Source organism: Plecotus auritus (assembly GCF_963455305.1).
Source record: "Plecotus auritus genome assembly, chromosome: 1".
Taxonomy (NCBI): domain Eukaryota; kingdom Metazoa; phylum Chordata; class Mammalia; order Chiroptera; family Vespertilionidae; genus Plecotus; species Plecotus auritus.
In genome coordinates, this window is record NC_137770.1 from 122,230,958 (window position 1) to 122,248,675 (window position 17,718).

General features: G+C 38.4%; 1 protein-coding gene across 12 annotated transcripts in view; it reads left to right on the forward strand.

Annotated features, from left to right (window-relative positions):
* MYO9A (myosin IXA) overlaps positions 1–17,718 on the forward strand; it is a 388,202-nt gene that overhangs the window by 81,073 nt on the left and 289,411 nt on the right. For all 12 annotated transcript variants that reach the window (XM_080656867.1, XM_080656874.1, XM_080656871.1 and 9 more), the window contains exons 3-4: positions 5,310–5,404; positions 7,805–7,867. In XM_080656867.1, the coding sequence (XP_080512993.1) occupies positions 5,310–5,404; positions 7,805–7,867 (158 nt within the window). The remainder of the gene's footprint in view (positions 1–5,309; positions 5,405–7,804; positions 7,868–17,718) is intronic.

A 17,718-nucleotide genomic window follows, 5' to 3' on the forward strand; every position in this document is an offset into this window, starting at 1 on the left:
TGAATGTCAAATAGAAGTCTAAAAAAAAAAAAAGTCTCAGTCCTTTTTATGTACACATTTCTGGGCATGTGCATAGGCCCAAACATGCACAACATCTTGTACATTTCCAGGAAAATTTCAAATCTTTTCAAAGCCCCTTTTGTACATGTTATTCATCAGCTTTTTCTTTGAAGTCATTACCTGGTTTTTGCCCCATCTTGGTGCCATTTTAGGCAGTTGAATTCTTTAAACAACTACCTCTGATTGTTTTACACAAACACACATGAGGAAAAAGGCTGTTCTCAGTGAGTGATCTCCAAGTTAGGTCAAATAAAGATAACCCCTTGAGTGAAGTTTTCCAGGGAAATGCCATATAGGTCAAATTGTGACAATTATCTGTGGGACAGGGCTTTGGCTCTAATTCTGGTCTGATCCTTCCAATGACTTCAAGGTTGCTTTTTTTAAAAGCACACACACACCTGTAATTATAAAAGTGTTGGTTTTCTCTTCAGTGAGGAGCTAAGAAGAGGGAGAAGGTAATCAATCCGGTAAGTTAAAATGCCATAATGCCTGTTTTTGTTACCAACATTCAGCTATATTTTTTTTCTTTCTAAAGATTCTTAAATTGAGAGAGGAAGGAAGAGGGAGAGAGAGAAACATTGACATGAGATCAAAACATGGATCATTGCTTCCTACATGCCCCCCAGTGGGTATGGAACGGAAAGCCAGGCATGTGCCTTGACTGGGAATCTTGAATCAGCAACCTCTGGGTGTATGGACAATGCCCAAGAAACAGCCACACTGGCCAGGGTTCAGCTATTTTCCATGACTAAATGTTCCCCTGCAGAGAAATATTCCAAGCCTTTGGTTAATTTCCAGTGTCATTAAAAAGTTGATTTTGAAAGTTTTTGTTATTCTTACTAGTATTTCTCTTTTATATGGGAAAGGATTTTCAAGATATCTTTACTGTATTATTTTCTCTGAACCCATTCTCATGGTCTTTTTAAAAGATTTAACTAATAAAAAATATTTTGTATACTTACTCATGTGGCTACTATTTGTTGCTGTTCTCTATTCCCTACATTGATTCATATTTGAATATATACTTTTCCTTCTGCATGAAGGACTTCCGTTAATGTTTCCTTTAGTGTGAGTTGGCTTATGATGAATATTTTCAGATCTGTGTATTTGAAACTTTTTTTTTGCCTTCCTTTGCTAATGATTTAAGTTTTCAAATAGATATTAAAATAGAAAGAAATAACCTTATAGAAAAATTCTATGAATTTTAAAACATACTAATTTGAATAATCATTTATATACAATCTGGGCATAGAATAGATTCACTATTCCATAAAACTCCCTCATGCTATTGCTTCTTTTTATATTTCTGCTCTCCCATATATTCTTATTATTCGTGGGAACTACTTGTCTTTTCTCCCTTGCTGTTTTTTTTTTGTTGTTGTTGTTTGTTTTCAAAATATCATCATATAAATGGAATCATACAGTATGTGAAGTTTTGAGACTGGCTTCTCTGATACAGCTTTATGTCTTAGAGATTCAAGTTGTTGAATAAGTGATTTCAACAATGGTTTTTTTTCTTTTAAATCTCAGTTTTAATAAATTTTATTGAGATATAACTTACAATAAAATATAGCCATTTAAAATGTACAGCTCAATAATTTTTGATAAATGTATATACCTATGTAACCACATTCATAATAGCCAATTTATTTTTATTACCCTTGTATACTCCTTTGTAGACATTTTAAAAAATCTTTATTGTTCAGATTATTACAGATGTCCCTCCTTCCCCCCCCCCCCCATAGCTACCCTCCACCTGGTTCCCACCCCACCCCAGGCCCTTGTCACCCTATTGTCTGTGTTCATAGGTAATGCATACATGCATATAAGATCTTTGTCTAATCTCTTCCCACAACCCCCCACGCGCCCTCTTCCCTCTGAGAATTGTCAGTCTGTTCCATTTCCATGCCCCTGATTCTTTTCCATTCACCAGTTTATTCTGTTCGTCAGATTTTTTATTCATTTGATTTTTAGATTCACTTGTTGATAGATATATATTTGTTGTCACTTTGTTGTTCATAATTTTTTATCTTTACCCTTTTCTTTTTCTTCCTCTTCTTAAAGAATACCCTTCAGCATTTCATATAATACTGGTTTGGTGGTGATTAACTCCTTTAAGCTTTTTCTTATCTGTGAAGCTCTTTATCTGCCCTTCCATTCTAAATGATAGCTTTGCTGGGTAGAGTAATCTTGGTTGTAGGTTCTTGCTATTCATCACTTTGAATATTTCTTGCCACTCCCTTCTGGCCTGCATAGTTTCTGTTGAGAAATCAACTGACAGTTGTATGGGTACTCCCTTGTAGGTAACTAACTGTTTTTCTCTTGCTGCTTTTAAGATTCTCTCTTTGTCTTTTTCCCTTGACATTTTAATTATGCTGTGTCTTGGTGTGGTCCTCTTTGGATTCCCCTTGTTTGGGGTTCTCTGCGCTTTCTGGACTTGTAAGTCTATTTCTTTCACTAGGTAGGAGAAGTTTTCTGTCATTATTTCTTCAAATAGGTTTTCAATATCTTGCTCTCTCTCTTCTTCTGGCACCCCCATAATTCGGATGTTGGTACACTTGAAGTTGTCCCAGAGGCTTCTTACACCACCTTCATATTTTTGGATTCTTTTTTCTTTTTGCTTTTCTGGTTGGGTGTTTTTTGCTTCCTTGTATTTCAACTCTTTGACTTGATTCTTTTTCTTTTTTTTTTAAAATACATTTTATTGATTCTTTACAGTGAGGAAGGGAGAGGCATAGAGAGTCAGAAACATCGATGAGAGAGAAACATTGATCAGTTGCCTCCTGCGCATCCCCCACTGGAGATGTGCCCGCAACCAAGGTACATGCCCTTGACTGGAATCGAACCTGGGACCCTTCAGTCCACAGGCTGACGCTCTATCCACTGAGCCAAACCAGCTAGGACTTGACTTGATTCTTGGGATCCTCTAGTCTACTATTGAATCCCTGTATATTATTCTTTATTTCAGTTATTGTGTGCTTAATTTCTGACTGGTCCTTTTTCATTTTTTGGCATTCTCACTAAGATCCTTGAAGGTCTCACTAAATTCCTCAGAGGTTTCTAGAAGATTCCTGAGTAACCTTATAACTGTGGTTTTGAACTCTATATTTAGTAGTTTGCTTTCTTCCATTTCTTTCATTTGTGACATGGTTCTTTGTCTCTGCATTTTGGCTGCTTCCCTGTGTTTGTTTCTATGTATTTGGTAGCTGCTAAGTCTCCTTGAGTTGATAGAGTGGCCTTTGTGAAGTAGGTGTCCTATAGGGCCCAGTGGCTCAGCCTCCCCAGTTACCTGAGGTGGACACTCTTGGTGCACCCCGTTGTGGGCTGTGTGCGCAGGGTTTTTGTAGTTGAGCCTTGATTGCTGTTGGTATCACTGTGAGGAATTGACCTCCAGGCCAATTGGCTGTGAGGACTAGCTGTGTCTACAATGTAAGAGCTGCTGTGAAGGAGACAACGTTATGGGGCAGGACTTGCTTCAGTGGGGCTTTGGTGCTCACTGAGTCTGCCCCTTGAGTGTGTCTCTCATGGATGTGAAGAGTTGTAATCCAGTATGGTCTCACACTGACCAGTGGGTACACTGGCTCTTGGATGTCCAAGGAGGAGTAGAGTCAGCCACTGCCTGGGGCCAACCAGCAGGAGCTACAGAGAGATCTGCAGATTCCTCCTCTTTGTATCAGGTTTGCAAGTGCCCAGACGAGGCCTAGCTGTGAAGCAAGGCAGGCTGGTGCTGGTGCGGCCTTGGGCCTTCTTTTGATAGCTTTAGGGGCTTCCTGACCCAGCTGCAAGCTTGTTTGACAGATTTTAGGCTGAGAAAGGACAGTGCATTCATATGCAAAAGCTGCTGTGCGCAGCTTGGTTGGGGTTGCAAATTGGGTAGAGCGGGTTCTCAGGGAATCTCCAGGGTAGAGGAAACAGCAATGGCTGCCAGTAAGCCCTGCACTGGGGAGGTCTCAGCACAGGAACAATGACCATTGTGAGCACCGCCATCTGGAAGAAAGCCACCCCTGCGTTTCTGCCCTGATGCCGGACAGTCCAGTTTCTCCCCTTATCTGTCTGGGTCCCCCAGAGCCTCACCCGACACTGGAGCTCAGAGCAAGTGGGAACTTTTATCTCCCTCCCGATTAAAAAAGCGGCACACCCAGGTGCCAGCCCGTTCCATGCCTCTGTACTTCTTACCAGTCTCAATGTGCTTTCTTCTTTACCTCTCTAGTTGTAGTACTTCCATTCAGCCAGCTTTCCCATGGTTCTGGATGATAGTTGTTATGTATTTTACTTGTAATTTTGATATGGTGGTGGGAGGCAGCAAGTATAGGTGTTTACCTATGCCGCCATCTTGGTTCTCCTGTTGTAGACATTTTTCAACCCCATGCCCATTTCTAAACAACTTCTGATCTGCTTCCTGGTTTTCTTGTTTTGTTTTTTGTAGAGTTTCATATTATAATACATACTCTTGTGTCTGGTTTCTTCCCATGACATAATGTTTAATATTCATCAATATTGATATCTATATCAGTAGTTCATCTTTATTGCTGAGAAATATTTAATTGCATGATATATACTTTAGGTAGTAATTTAGGGAGTCTTTATATTTTTATTCTTTTAAAAATAGTACTGTACTTATGTTTTAATTAGGTGTAATAAAGTGTAGTACATTATGTAATGAAACTTCATTTCATTTATACTATTTTAAAATTTTAATTATTATGTTGTAATTATTTGTTACCTAGCTTTTTAAAATTTAAGTTTAGCAATATTAAAAAAACTACACATATATTGCCTTGGCCGAGTAGCTCAGTTGATTAGAGCATTGTCCTAATATGCTAAGGTGGTGGGTTCCATTCCTGGTCGAGGCAAATACAAGAATTAACCAATGAATGCATAAATAAGTGGTATAACAAATTGATATTTCTCTCTCTAAAATCAATAAGAAAATTAATAAATTAAAATTATATATAAGTATAGTACAATAATTTGTTGATTCCAGAATGTGAAATTTAAATTAGAATTTTAATGAGCATTAAGTTTTTAAAATTAAGTTTTATTTTACCCAATAGCATAAAATACTGCCTACTTGGTTTTATTTCAATTATTAGTTGCTTTCTTTTACTTTACCTGAACTATATGAGGCTGAAGGTATAAGTGAATTGTTTTTCTGCTGTTTCTTTAGCATTGTGTCTCTTAGGATTTTTCCTACATAGGATTTTTCATTTTTTGAAAATTAAATTAATGAGAACTCTTTATTTTGACAGGCCTTTGGAAATGCAAAGACAGCTCATAATAATAATTCAAGTCGTTTTGGCAAGTTTATTCAAGTAAATTACCAAGAAACAGGCACTGTACTTGGGTAAGTAGCAATGTCAGGCTTTGGAGCATGTTTATATTTTCACTAGAGGCCCAATGCACAAAATTCGTGCAAGAGTAGGCCTTCCTTCCTCCAGCTGCTGGCACCAGCTTCCCTCTGGCACCCAGGACCCAGGCTTCCCTCTGGCCACCGGCAGGCACCCAGGACCCAGGCTTCCTTCAGGCCCTGGCTTCGTTTGGAAGGATGTCTGGTCTAATTAGCATATTACCCTATTGTTATTATAGATGATTGTTTCTTTCTAAGCCATGGATTGTTCATTTGCTCTTTAATGAGAATAGTGACAATGGGAAGCAGATATTTTTTTTGTTAATCCTCATCCAAGGATATTTTTCCATTGATTTTTAGTGAGAGTGGAAGAGAGAGGGAAAGCCAGAGAGAAACATCGATGTGAGAGAAGCACACCAATTGGTTGCCTCCTGCACGAGCCCTGACCAGGGCCTGGGCCGGGGAGGAGCCTGCAACCAAGGTATGCGCTCTTGATCTGAATTGAACCCGGGACCCTTCATTCGCAGGCTGACGCTCTATCCACTGAGCCAAACCAGCTAGGGTGGGAAGCAGATTTTTTAAACTTTTTTTTTTTTGAATCTAAGGAATAAAATAAACTGATGAATAAAATAGATCCAGAGACATGGAAGCATGGAACAGACTGAAAAATCTCAGAGGGAAGCGGGTAGGGGGTTCGGGAAGACATTAACCAAAGAATTTATACACATATATGCATATCCCATGGACACAGACAATAGTGTGGAGAAGGCCTGGGGATGTGTGGGAGTGAAGTCAAGGGGATCAATGGGGAAATAAAAGGGATATTTGTAATACTTTCAACAATAAAGATAAATTTAATAAAAATGTTATAGGGAAGAAATGAGCTGAGGCGGGGCTGCTTTAGCTTGCTGGGAAGTCAGGTTTGGTGGGTTAGCTGCCTCTGCCCATTTCTTCCCTGGTTGACCATCTCATGGGGTCCCTTAGAGTTTAGGAGATTCATGCCTGTGGGGGAAGAAGAAAGCAAATGGGAAGGTGCCAACAGTCTATTTGTTGACTTACTACTCAAGGTGTAAATTTTAATTACTGGTGGTAGTGGTGACACTTTGCAAAGAAGGTACATTTGAGCTTAATTTTAATGAATTGAATCTGCTAGACAGAGAGGAAATAGTCTACAGAATTAGAAGTGGAAGGAAGACCATGAACAATATATTCAGGAGTGAATATCATTCTTGAGGGAATAGCCTGTATTTGGGAGTGGCTGAAATACAGAGCTTGCTATGGGAGGGAACTGAGGGAAATAAAAGCTTAAGAATCAGATTTTGACCCCAAAGAGGTTTATGCTAAGTAATTTGGATTCAGTCATCTAAAGCTTTTATATTTGTAGAATCCCTTTTTCTTGTTAGAGCTTAACTGATTGCTCCAATTTGGGGAAGAGGTATTGAAGATTTGAAGGACACAGACTGGATAAAGATAATTAACATCAGAAATACAATTCATGTTTAAGTTCCTTATTACTTTCAGGATAAATTCCTTTCTTCTGGCACACCATATATTTTTCCTTCTTGATCTAGTCCACTTACCTGTCTCATTCTCTAACCATGTTAAGTATCTTCCCTGAAGTTGATAGGTTTCCTTCTTTTATGCCTTTACATAAAGGCAGTTCTCCTTGTCTTATTCTGGGCAATCTTTCAGATTTCAGAGTCATTTACTAGGTATATTTAATGAATGTTTACTATGCGCTATATATTCAGCCTCTGTGGGAATTCTTCCTTACATCCTTTTCCCTTCTTGGATTAAATCTTATGTGTACCTCCTAGTACATCTATAATTGGTCATTGTTCTATTATAAACCCAATCAACTCAGTATGATAGCTGCTAATTTACTTATTTCCTCCACTATTTTGTAAGCCCCTTGGGAATAGTAATGTATCATGTATTCCCATATTTGAACAATGCTTAGCACAGTGCACAATTAATGAATACTTACTGAGTAAATCAGTAAATAATAATTGATTTCAGAATGTGGCAATAGCATTAATATGTAAAGAATGTATATCTTTGAGTCTTACTTAGTAGTCTGGCCAAAGTATGATATTTGAAATAATGTATAGTATGGTAGATGAGCCTGGAAAGAAAGTAAGGTCTGTATTATGGGAAGTTCTTGTGTGCTATGTTTTGAACTCCTGGCTTTATTTTGCTTTATTGAAAGCAAAACAAAAAAGATTTATGAGTTATGAGTTTATGAACCAAACATGGATAACAATATCCTTACACATTTACTAATGGTAAATGTACTAAAATGATCTGGATAGCCTTCTTTATACTTTTTCATCTTCTCTGAAAAAATATTTGTCTACCTTATATTAATTATATTAACCAATTTTATTTTTCTTCTAGTGCCTATGTTGAAAAATATCTACTGGAGAAGTCCAGACTCGTTTATCAAGAGCATAATGAACGGTACATATTTTCATTTGTATAATTAGATCAAGTTAACATTTGTATAATGCTTATTGACTTTTAGGATCTTTGTATATTATGATCTTTAATTCAGTTTATACCATGCATAGCTTTACATATAATTGCCATTTCTGTCATGGACAGAACAGTACACTTTTTCTGAGGCTGCTGGGAGATTATTTTTTTAAAATCCTCACCCAAAGATATGATTTATGGATTTTAAAGAGAGTTAAAGGGGGGAGAGAGAGAGAGAGGTAGAGAGGAACATTGAAGTAGAGAGTAATGTCAATTGGTTGCCTCCTGTCTGCTCCCCAATCGGGGATTGAACCCACAACCTAGGTATGTGTTCTGACTGGGAATCTGAACCTGCAACCTTTTTGGTGTATGTGACAACACTCCAACCAACTGAGCCACCTGGCCAGGGGTTGCTAGGAGATTTTTAAAATGGGTATATAGAACTGTTGTCCTTTCTAAATTCTAGGCAAACTATCAGAATAGGAAAACAGTGGTTATCTTTGTGCTCTTTGTGAGCATTGTGCCTTTGGAACATTTTCCATGTCTTAGTGTCTTTTCTTTAACTTGAGAAAAGTTTTTAATAAAGCTCTTAATTTCATTGTAATATATGAGATATATGGGACTTCAGAGATGATATGTGCAACTTCCTTCAGATGAAGGAGCTAAATATTGGAAGATATAAATGATTTGCTTCATGTTACAATGAGACAAAATAAAAGGCCAACATTGAAGTTAAACAGACCTAATATTCAAATAATGGATATGCCTTTGGCATCTCACTTAACTTCTCTGCTTCTTAGATACTCTAATTTTACAAATAGAAAACTATCCTGAAGTTGTTTAGAGGACTGAATGAAATAATATTTATAAAATGTTATATGTATAATAATAGTTCAATAATTAATAGCTAACATTATCATAATGAATTATCTGCAAGGTTAGGACTAGAACTCAGACTTTCCTGTTACTTTTTTTGTGGCTAGCAGATGAGAAAATCTGAATTAGAGGTATTTCAAAATGAAGGGAATGGAGTTTCAGAAAGAGAATCCTATATAATAAAAGCCTAGGTCACCCTAACCGGTTTGGTTCAGTGGATAGAGCATTGGCCTGTGGACTGAAGGGTCCCAGGTCCAATTCCGGTCAAGGGCATGCACCTGGGTTGCGGGCACATCCCCAGTAGGGGGTGTGCAGGAGGCAGCTGATCGATGTTTCTCTCTCATTGATGTTTCTAACTCTCTATGCCTCTCCCTTCCTCTCTGTAAAAAAATCAATTAAAAAAAAGCCTAGGTGGCATCATGCCCTTGCGTGACGTCATCACAAGATGGCTGCCACAAGATGTCCAGCAGGGGAGGGCAGTTGGGGGCGAGATCAGGCCAGCAGGGGAGGGCAGTTGGGGGGTGAGATCAGGCCGGCAGGGGAGGGCAGTTGGGGGTGAGCAGGCCAGCAGGGGAGGGCAGTTGGGGGCCATCAGGCTGGCAGGGGAGGGCAGTTGGGGGCAATCAGGCTGGCAGGGGAGCAGATAGGCATAATCAGGCCGGCAGGGGAGCGATTAGGGGGTGATCAGGCTGGCAGGCAGAAGCGGTTAGGATCAATCAGGCAGGCAGGCAGGCGAGCAGTTAGGAGCCAGCAGTCCTGGATTGTGAGAAGGATGTCTGACTGCCAGCAGTCAGACATCCCCCACGGGGTCCCAGATTGGAGAGGGTGAAGTCCGGGCTGAGGGACACCTCCCCCAACCCGTGCACAAATTTCGTGCCCCGGGCCTCTAGTCTATATATATAAAAGGCTAATATGCAAAGTGTTCCCTCGGGAGTTTGACTGGGAGACTGGGAGTTCGATCACTCGCTATGATGTGTGCTGACCACCAGGAGGCGGCGCTGATTGCTGGCCAGGCCTAGGGACCCTACCCATGCACAAATTTCGTGCACTGGGCCTCTAGTAGCTTCATAAAGACTTGCAGAGCTAATAGGTACTGTTATTAGAAGGTTATTAGTAACTTCTTTATAACACATTTTAATGGAATGGTAGGGATATATTCCTGGTTTCTTTGGTTTTTTTTTATTTATTTATTTATTTATTTATTTATTTTTTTTTCTTTCTTTCTTTTTTTTTTTTTTAATAAATCTTTATTCAGATTATTACAATTATTTCTCCTTTTTTCCCCCATATTTCCCCTCCAGCCATTTCCCATCCCACCTTCTGCCCTTACCTACCCCCCACTGTCCTCATCCATAGGTGTATGATTTTTGTCCAGTCTCTTTATGAACCCCCCCATACCCCTTTCCCCCTGAGAATTATCAGTCCACTCCCTTTCTATGCCCCTGATTCTATTGTATTCACCAGATTATTCTGTTCCTCAGGTTTGGTTTCTTTGGTTTTGAAGAATTTATAGGAGGTGAAGATCCAGAGCTTATAAACTGATTCTTTGTTATTTTACTGGATTTGATTTGCAGGTGTATGTATAATCTTTATTATATGATGGTGGATTTGGCTTGATAATATTTTGTTGAAGATTTTGTGTGTGTCTGTATTCATAAAGGATATTGCTGTAATATCCTTTTAAACTTTTGAAGTCTTTTTCTGCTTTTGGTATCAGGATAATGCTGGCTCATAGAATAAGACGGGAAGAGTTTGTGAAAGATTGGGTTAATTCTTCTTTAAATGTTTGGTAGAATTCATTAGTGAAACCATTTGATTTGGGTTTTTGTTTGTGAGAAGTTTTGATTACTGATTCAAACTCTTTAGTTGTTGTTATGGGTCTGTTTAGATTTTCATTTTCTTCTTTAGTCAGATTTGGTAGTTTTTATCTCTCTAGGAATTTATCCATTTCATGTAGGTTAAAAAAATATTGTTTATCGTTTTCCCTTATGAGATTTTTTCATTTCCATAGGTTGTTAGATTATAATATCTCTCCCCTTTCATTTCTGACTTTGAGACATATCCTTGCTTTAATTCATCCAGGCTGATACAGTGGAATGTCAGTTCTTGAACTTAATTTGTTCCAGAAGGCTGTTCAAGAAGTGGTTTGTTTGAAAACAAAGTCATTTTTTTCCCATTAGAAATAATGTAGATTAAATTAATGTGTTCCAGACCCCCAAATAATTAGCTATTTAAGCTTTCTCAATTGCCTGTGATCATTGTTTTGTGAGCACTTTCACACCGTTAACCACATCTGCTCTTTTTGTTCTTGTTAATCCTCACCTGAAGATATTTTCTCCATTGATTTTTCAGAGAAAGTGTAAGAGAGAGGGGTGGGGAGACAGAGAAAGTGAGAGGGAGAGAGGGAGATTGCAAGAGAGAGAGAAAACATCGATTGATTTGTTGACTGGGGACCAAACCTGCAAAACAGGTACATGCTCTTGACTGGGAATCCAACCCGCAACCCTTTGGTGCACTGGCTGATGCTCAAACCACATGGGCCAGGGTATATCAACATTCTTTTTTTTTTTTTTGCCATATCAGCATTCTTGATGGCCTCTTTATGTTTTAAAATTGTGCTAATCATCGATTTCACTATGCCACACTATGTAGCCAGATCAGACAGCAAACAGCTCTATCATACTTGGCAGTAATTTTTTTTTAAGCTCTATCGTTCTCACAACTCTCCTTTTCACTTTGCTGCTATCAATAACCTTCTTAGGATCCATGGTAATTTACTGTATGAATTTAATAATAATAAACATTAACAAAAGCAAAACAACATGAAAATATTCAGAGCACAATTTCCTGGGAGGTTTAGTGGAAAACTGACTCATACTCTCATTTGCACATTCTCATTTGTCGCCTGAGAGACCTGTGAATGATCATACAGGTATCAGCATGAAAGGGTTGTCGGTCAAGAACCTGACAACCAAGACATTTTCTGTGATCATCGGAAGATGTTCAAGGACCGAGGTTTGACTGTATAACAAAATACTACAGACTGTGTAGCTTATAAATAACAGAGATTCATTTCTCACAGTTCTGGAGGCTGGGAAATCTAAGATGAAGGTGCCACCATGGTTGCATTCTGGTGAGAGCCTCTTCCTAGGTTCTCATGTGGTAGACAGGGATAGGGATCTCTTTTATAAGAGCACAAATCCCATTCATGTGTGCTCCACCTTCATTACCTAATCACCTTCCAAAGACCCCACCTTCTAATACCACCACCTTTTTGAGTTATGATTTCAACATAAGCATTTGATGGGTAACATTCAGACCATAACAGTCTACCCCTTCTTTCCAGAGGACCAAGCTTTGGTTTCATTGATTTTTTTTTTCTCCTGTTCCCAATTTTATTTCTGCTCTCATGCTTATTACTTCCTTCTGCTTGCTTTGGGTTTAATTTGCTCCTTTTATTTTTTTTTCTAGTTTCTTAAAGTGGATGGTCAAGTTATAGCTTTGAGATTTATAAAAAAAATGAGTTTACAGCTATAAAGTCTCACTGGACACAGCTTCAACTGTTTCTCATATATTTAGTATGTTGTATTTGTGTTTTCATGCATTTTCTAGTTTCCTATGTGATTTCTTCTTTGATCCATTACATTATATAGGGTGTGTTGTTGAATTTCCACATATTAGTGTATTTTGTTATTGATTTGTAAGATGGTCAGAGAACATACTTTGTATGATTTCAGTCCTCTTACATTTATTGAGACTTGTTTTGTAGTCTAATATTGTCTATCCTGGAGAATATTCCATAGGTACTTGAGAAAATGTGTATCCTGCTGTTGTTGGATGGAGTATTCTATAGATGTCTGTTAGGTGTAGGTGGAATGTAGTATTTCCAAGTCCTTTTTTCCTTGTTGATCTTCTGTCTAGTTTTTCTATTTTTTATTGAGGGGGCGGGGAGTGTTGAAATATCTCAGTACTATTATTGAATTGCTTATTTATTCCTTTTAGTTTTTGCTTCATGTATTTTGGGGCTCTATTTTCAGATGTATTTATGTTTAGAATTGTTATACTTTCTTGATGGATTGGTCCTTTTGACATTATAAAATGACCTTTGCATCTAATAAAAAATTTGGTCTTAAAATCTATTTTATATTATGTAAGTATAGACACTTCAACTTTCTTTGGGTTACAGATTGCATGCTATTGTGTCCATCATTTTACTTTCATCCTATTGTTGTCTTTGAATATATAGTGTATGTCTCTTGTAGAAAGCATGCATTATATATATATATATATATATGTATATATATATATATATACACACACACACACACACACACACACACATATATATATATATATTTTTTAAAAATATATTTTTCTTGATTTCAGAGAGGAAAAGAGAGGGAAAGATAGAAACATCAATGATGAGAGAGAAGCATTGATTGGCTGCCTCCTGCATCCCCCCCACTGCCCCCACTGGGGGTAGAGCTTGCAACCTGGGCATGTGCCGTGAATGGGCCGGCAGAGGAGGGCAGTTGGGGGTGACCAGGTCTGCAGGGGAGGACAGTTGGGGGGGGCCCAGGTCTGCAGGAGAGGGAAGTTGGGGGGGACCAGGCCTGCAGGGGAGTGCAATTAGGGGCGACCAGACTGGCAAGGAAGGGGGGTTAGAGGTGACCGGGCCAGCAGGGGAGGGCAGTTGGGGGCGACTGTGCCGGCAGGGGAGGACAGTTAGAGGCAACCAGGCCAGCAGGGGAGGGCAGTTAAGATTGACCAGGCCTGCAGGGGAGGGCAGTTAGGGTTGACTAGGCCTGTAGGGGAGGGCACTTAGGGGCAGTCAGGCCAGCAGGGGAGCAGTTAGGTGTCAATCAGGCTGTCAGGGGAGTGGTTAGGGGGTGATCAGGCTGGCAGGCAGGCGAGCATTTGGGAGCCAGCAGTCCTGGATTGTGAGAGGGATCCCAGATTGGAGAGGGTGCAGGCTGGGCTGAGGGACACACACCCATCCCGTCCCCCTGCCCATGCAAGAATTTTGTGCACCAGGCCTCTAGTGAATAATAAAATGGCAGTACTGCATACCTTTTAATAATGAGTTTAAAATTAAAGGGATTAAATTCTCTAATCAAAAGACATAGAGTAGACCCTAACCAGGTAGATCAGTTGGTTAGATTTTCCTCTCTGAAATCAACGCATGCTAAGGTTGTGGTTTGATCCCTAGTCAAGGCACATATAAGAATCAACCAATGAATGCATAAATAAGTTGAACAACAAATTGATTGATGTCTCTCTCTCTCTTTCTCTTTCTCCCTACTCTTACCTCCCTTTCTAGTTCCCTTCCTCCCTCTTCCCCATTCCTTTCCTATGTCTCCAAAATCAATAATAATAAAAAAAGATATGGAGTAGCTGAATAGATAAGAAAACAAGACCCATACATATGCCATCTACAAGAGACCTATTCCAGATTGCAAGACACAAACACACAGATTGGAAAAAAAGTGATGGATAAGGATATTTCATGCAAATGAAAATAAAAAGAAGCTGGGGTACCAATACTTATCAGATAAAGTAGACCTTAAAACAAAGGCTATAGCCTGGCTGGCATGGCTCAGTGGTTGAACATCGACCAATGATCCAGGAGGTCATGGTTCGATTCCCAGTCAGGGTACATGCCCGGATTGTGGGTTTGACTCCTAGTGTGGGGCATGCAGGAGGCAGCTGATCAGTGATTCTCTCATCATTGATGTTTCTATCTCTTTCTCCTTTTCCCTTCCTCTCTGAAATCAATAAATGTTTTTTTAAAAACAAAGGCTATAATAGGATACAAGGACATTTCATAATGGTAAAGGGATCCATTCGACAAGAGGATATAACCCTTGTAAACATTTATGCACCTAAATATATAAAGCAAATGCAGATAGACATAAAAGGAGAAATACACAGTAATACAGTTATAGTATGGAACTTTAACACCCCATTGACATCATTGGATAGATCTTTCATACAAAGTCAACAAAGAAATCATGGTCTTAAATGACACATTAGACCAGAAGGATTTAATTGATATTTTAAGAGCATTTTACCCCAAGTCAGAATATACGTGTGTGTTTTTTCCCCCCGCAGTTACACAAGTAACATTTTCCAGGATATACCACGTTAGAACACAAAACAAGTCTCAATAAATTTAAGAAGTTTCGAATCATATCAAGTATTTTCTCTGACCACAGTAATATGAAGTTAGAAATCAATTACATGGGGGAAAAAACCTGAAAAACACACAAACACATGGAGGCTAAATAACATGCTAGTAAACAATGAATGCGTTAACAATGAGATCAAGGGAGAAATCAAAAGATACCTTGAGACAAATGAAAATGAAAATGCTACAACCAAAAATCTATAGGAAACAGCGAAAGCAGTCCTAAGGGAATTGAGTAGCAGTAAGGCCTAGTTCAAGAAAAAAGAATCTCAAACAGTCTAATTTATACCTAAAGGAAACAGAAAAAAGAACAATAATGTTCAAAGTAAGTAGAAAGGAAATAATAAAGATTAGAGTAGAAATAAACAAAATAGAGTCTAGAATAAAGCTCAGAGCCCTGGCTAGTATTGGCCCAGTTGGTGGGAGTGTTATCCCATACACTGAAAGGTTGTGGGTTCAGTTCCCGGTCAAAGTACATACTTAGGATGTGGTTTGATCCCCTATGATTGGCAACCAGTTGATGGTTTCTCTCTCTCTCTCTCTCTCTCTCTCTCTCTCTCTCTCTCTCTCTCTCTCTCTCTCTCTCTCTCTCCCCCCCCCCCCTCCCTTCCCTCCCTCATCATCCTCCCTTTCTTTCTTTCTAAAAATAAACGGAAATGTTCTCGGATAAAGGTTGAAAAAATATACATAAAGTGAAACCGAGAACTGGTTCTTTTTGAGATAAACAAGATTGATAAACCCTTAACCGGACACATCAAAAGCAAAAGAAGACCCAAAGAAATAAAATCAGAAATGAAAGGGGAGAAGTGACAATGACACGACAGAAATACAAAGGATTGTAAGAAAATACTGTGAAAAATTATATGTGCCAAAAAATTTGGACAATTTGGGAAAAAATAGATAAATTTCTAGAAACATACTAGGAGTACCAGTTAATAATGGTGGATTTTGTAATCAAAGAAAACACGATAATTTCAAGAGAAACATCAGAAGTCCTTTATTCAAAGTAATGTCCATCGCTAGCTACACATTTCCCCCATCTTTCAGGTAATTTGTGGATATTGTCCCAATAGAACTTTTCTTGTTTTGCGGTAAACCATTCAGAGACCCGATTTTCCACTTCTTCATGTTTTGAAATGCTCAAAGTGTGTGTGCCATCATCGATCGGAACAAGTGGTAATCTGAAGGAGCAAGGTCTGGTGAATACAGCGGGTGGGTTAATACTTCCCAGGCAAGATCTTTTAACGTGTCTTTAACTGGTTTTGAAGTGTGTGATGGTGCGTTATCATGAAGCAAAATTACTTTGCCGCGTCTTCTGGCACATTCTGGTCGTTTCATGATCGAAGTGTGGTTCAAGTTATTTGTTGTCGGTAGCGATCAGTATTAACGGTTTCACCTGGTTTTAGAAGCTCACAATACACCACACCTTCCCGTTCCCACCAAATCGCTTTCCGAAGTGATTTGGCCTTGTAGTCAATATTGATGGTTGACCTGGATCAACCCATGATTTTGTGTGTTTGTGATTCTCAAAATAAATCCATTTTTCATCGCCAGCCACAGTTCAATGCAAAAAAGACTTTTTTTCCTGCCATTGAAGCAACATTTTACTGATGACTTTTCAGTTTTCCATTTATCTTTCGTTCAGTTGATGTGATACCCATTTTCCTTCCTTTAAAATCTTTCCCATTGCTTTTAAACGATCGGAAATTGTTTGCTGAGCAACGTTTAATCTTTCTGCAAGTTGATTTTGAGTTTGACATGCATCTTCATCCAATAATGCTTGTAATTGTTGGTCTTCAAACTTTTTCAGTTGACCTGGATGGTCTTTGTCTTTCACATCAAAATCATCACTTTTAAAGCTTTTAAACCAGCGTTCACAAGTATCTTGAGATGGAGCACGTTCACCATAAGCTTCCTGAAGTGTACGGTAACTTTTTCTTCAAAATAAAGTAATGAATTAAAACTTCCCACAAATGCTCTTTTTTTGGCACGAAATTCGACATTTTTAAGCATAAAAATACCTATGATGTTAACATCTTCAGCAAATTTGACATATGAAGTTTTGAAGTTTGCTGTCAATACAACGAAATAGCATACATATAAAATCACATATATATAACATATGTGTAACTCCATCTATTGAAAAAACTCCGCATTATTAACTGGTACACCTAGTAGTTTTCCAATATTGAATGAAGAAGAATCAGAAGAATCTGACCACATTAGTTACTACTAATGTAATCGAATCAGTAATCAAAGAACTTGCAACAAACAAAAGTTCTGGGATGGATGGCTTCACAGAATTTCAGCAAACATTCAAAGAAGAATTAACACCAATCTTCCTCAAGTGATCAAAAAAAAAATTCAAGAGGAGGGAAGACTCTCAAGCTGAGTTCATGAGGCCAGCATTACCCTGATTCCAAAATCAGACAAAGATGTTATAAAAAAGAAAATTATAGGCCAATATCTGATGAACATAGATGGAAAAATTCTCAATAAAATATTACCAAACTGAAGTCAGCTATGCTTTAAAAATATTATACACCATGATCAAGTGGGATTTATTCCTGGTAGGCAAAATTGGTTCAATATCTGCAAACCAGTTAATGTGATACACCATATAAACAAATTGAAGGATAAAAATCATATCAATAGATGGAGACAAAATACTCAATAAAATCCATCACTTTTGAAAAAAAGAAATTCTCAGCAAAGTGGGAGTAGAAGGGACATACCTCAACATTATAAAGGCAACAATATATGACAGACCGAT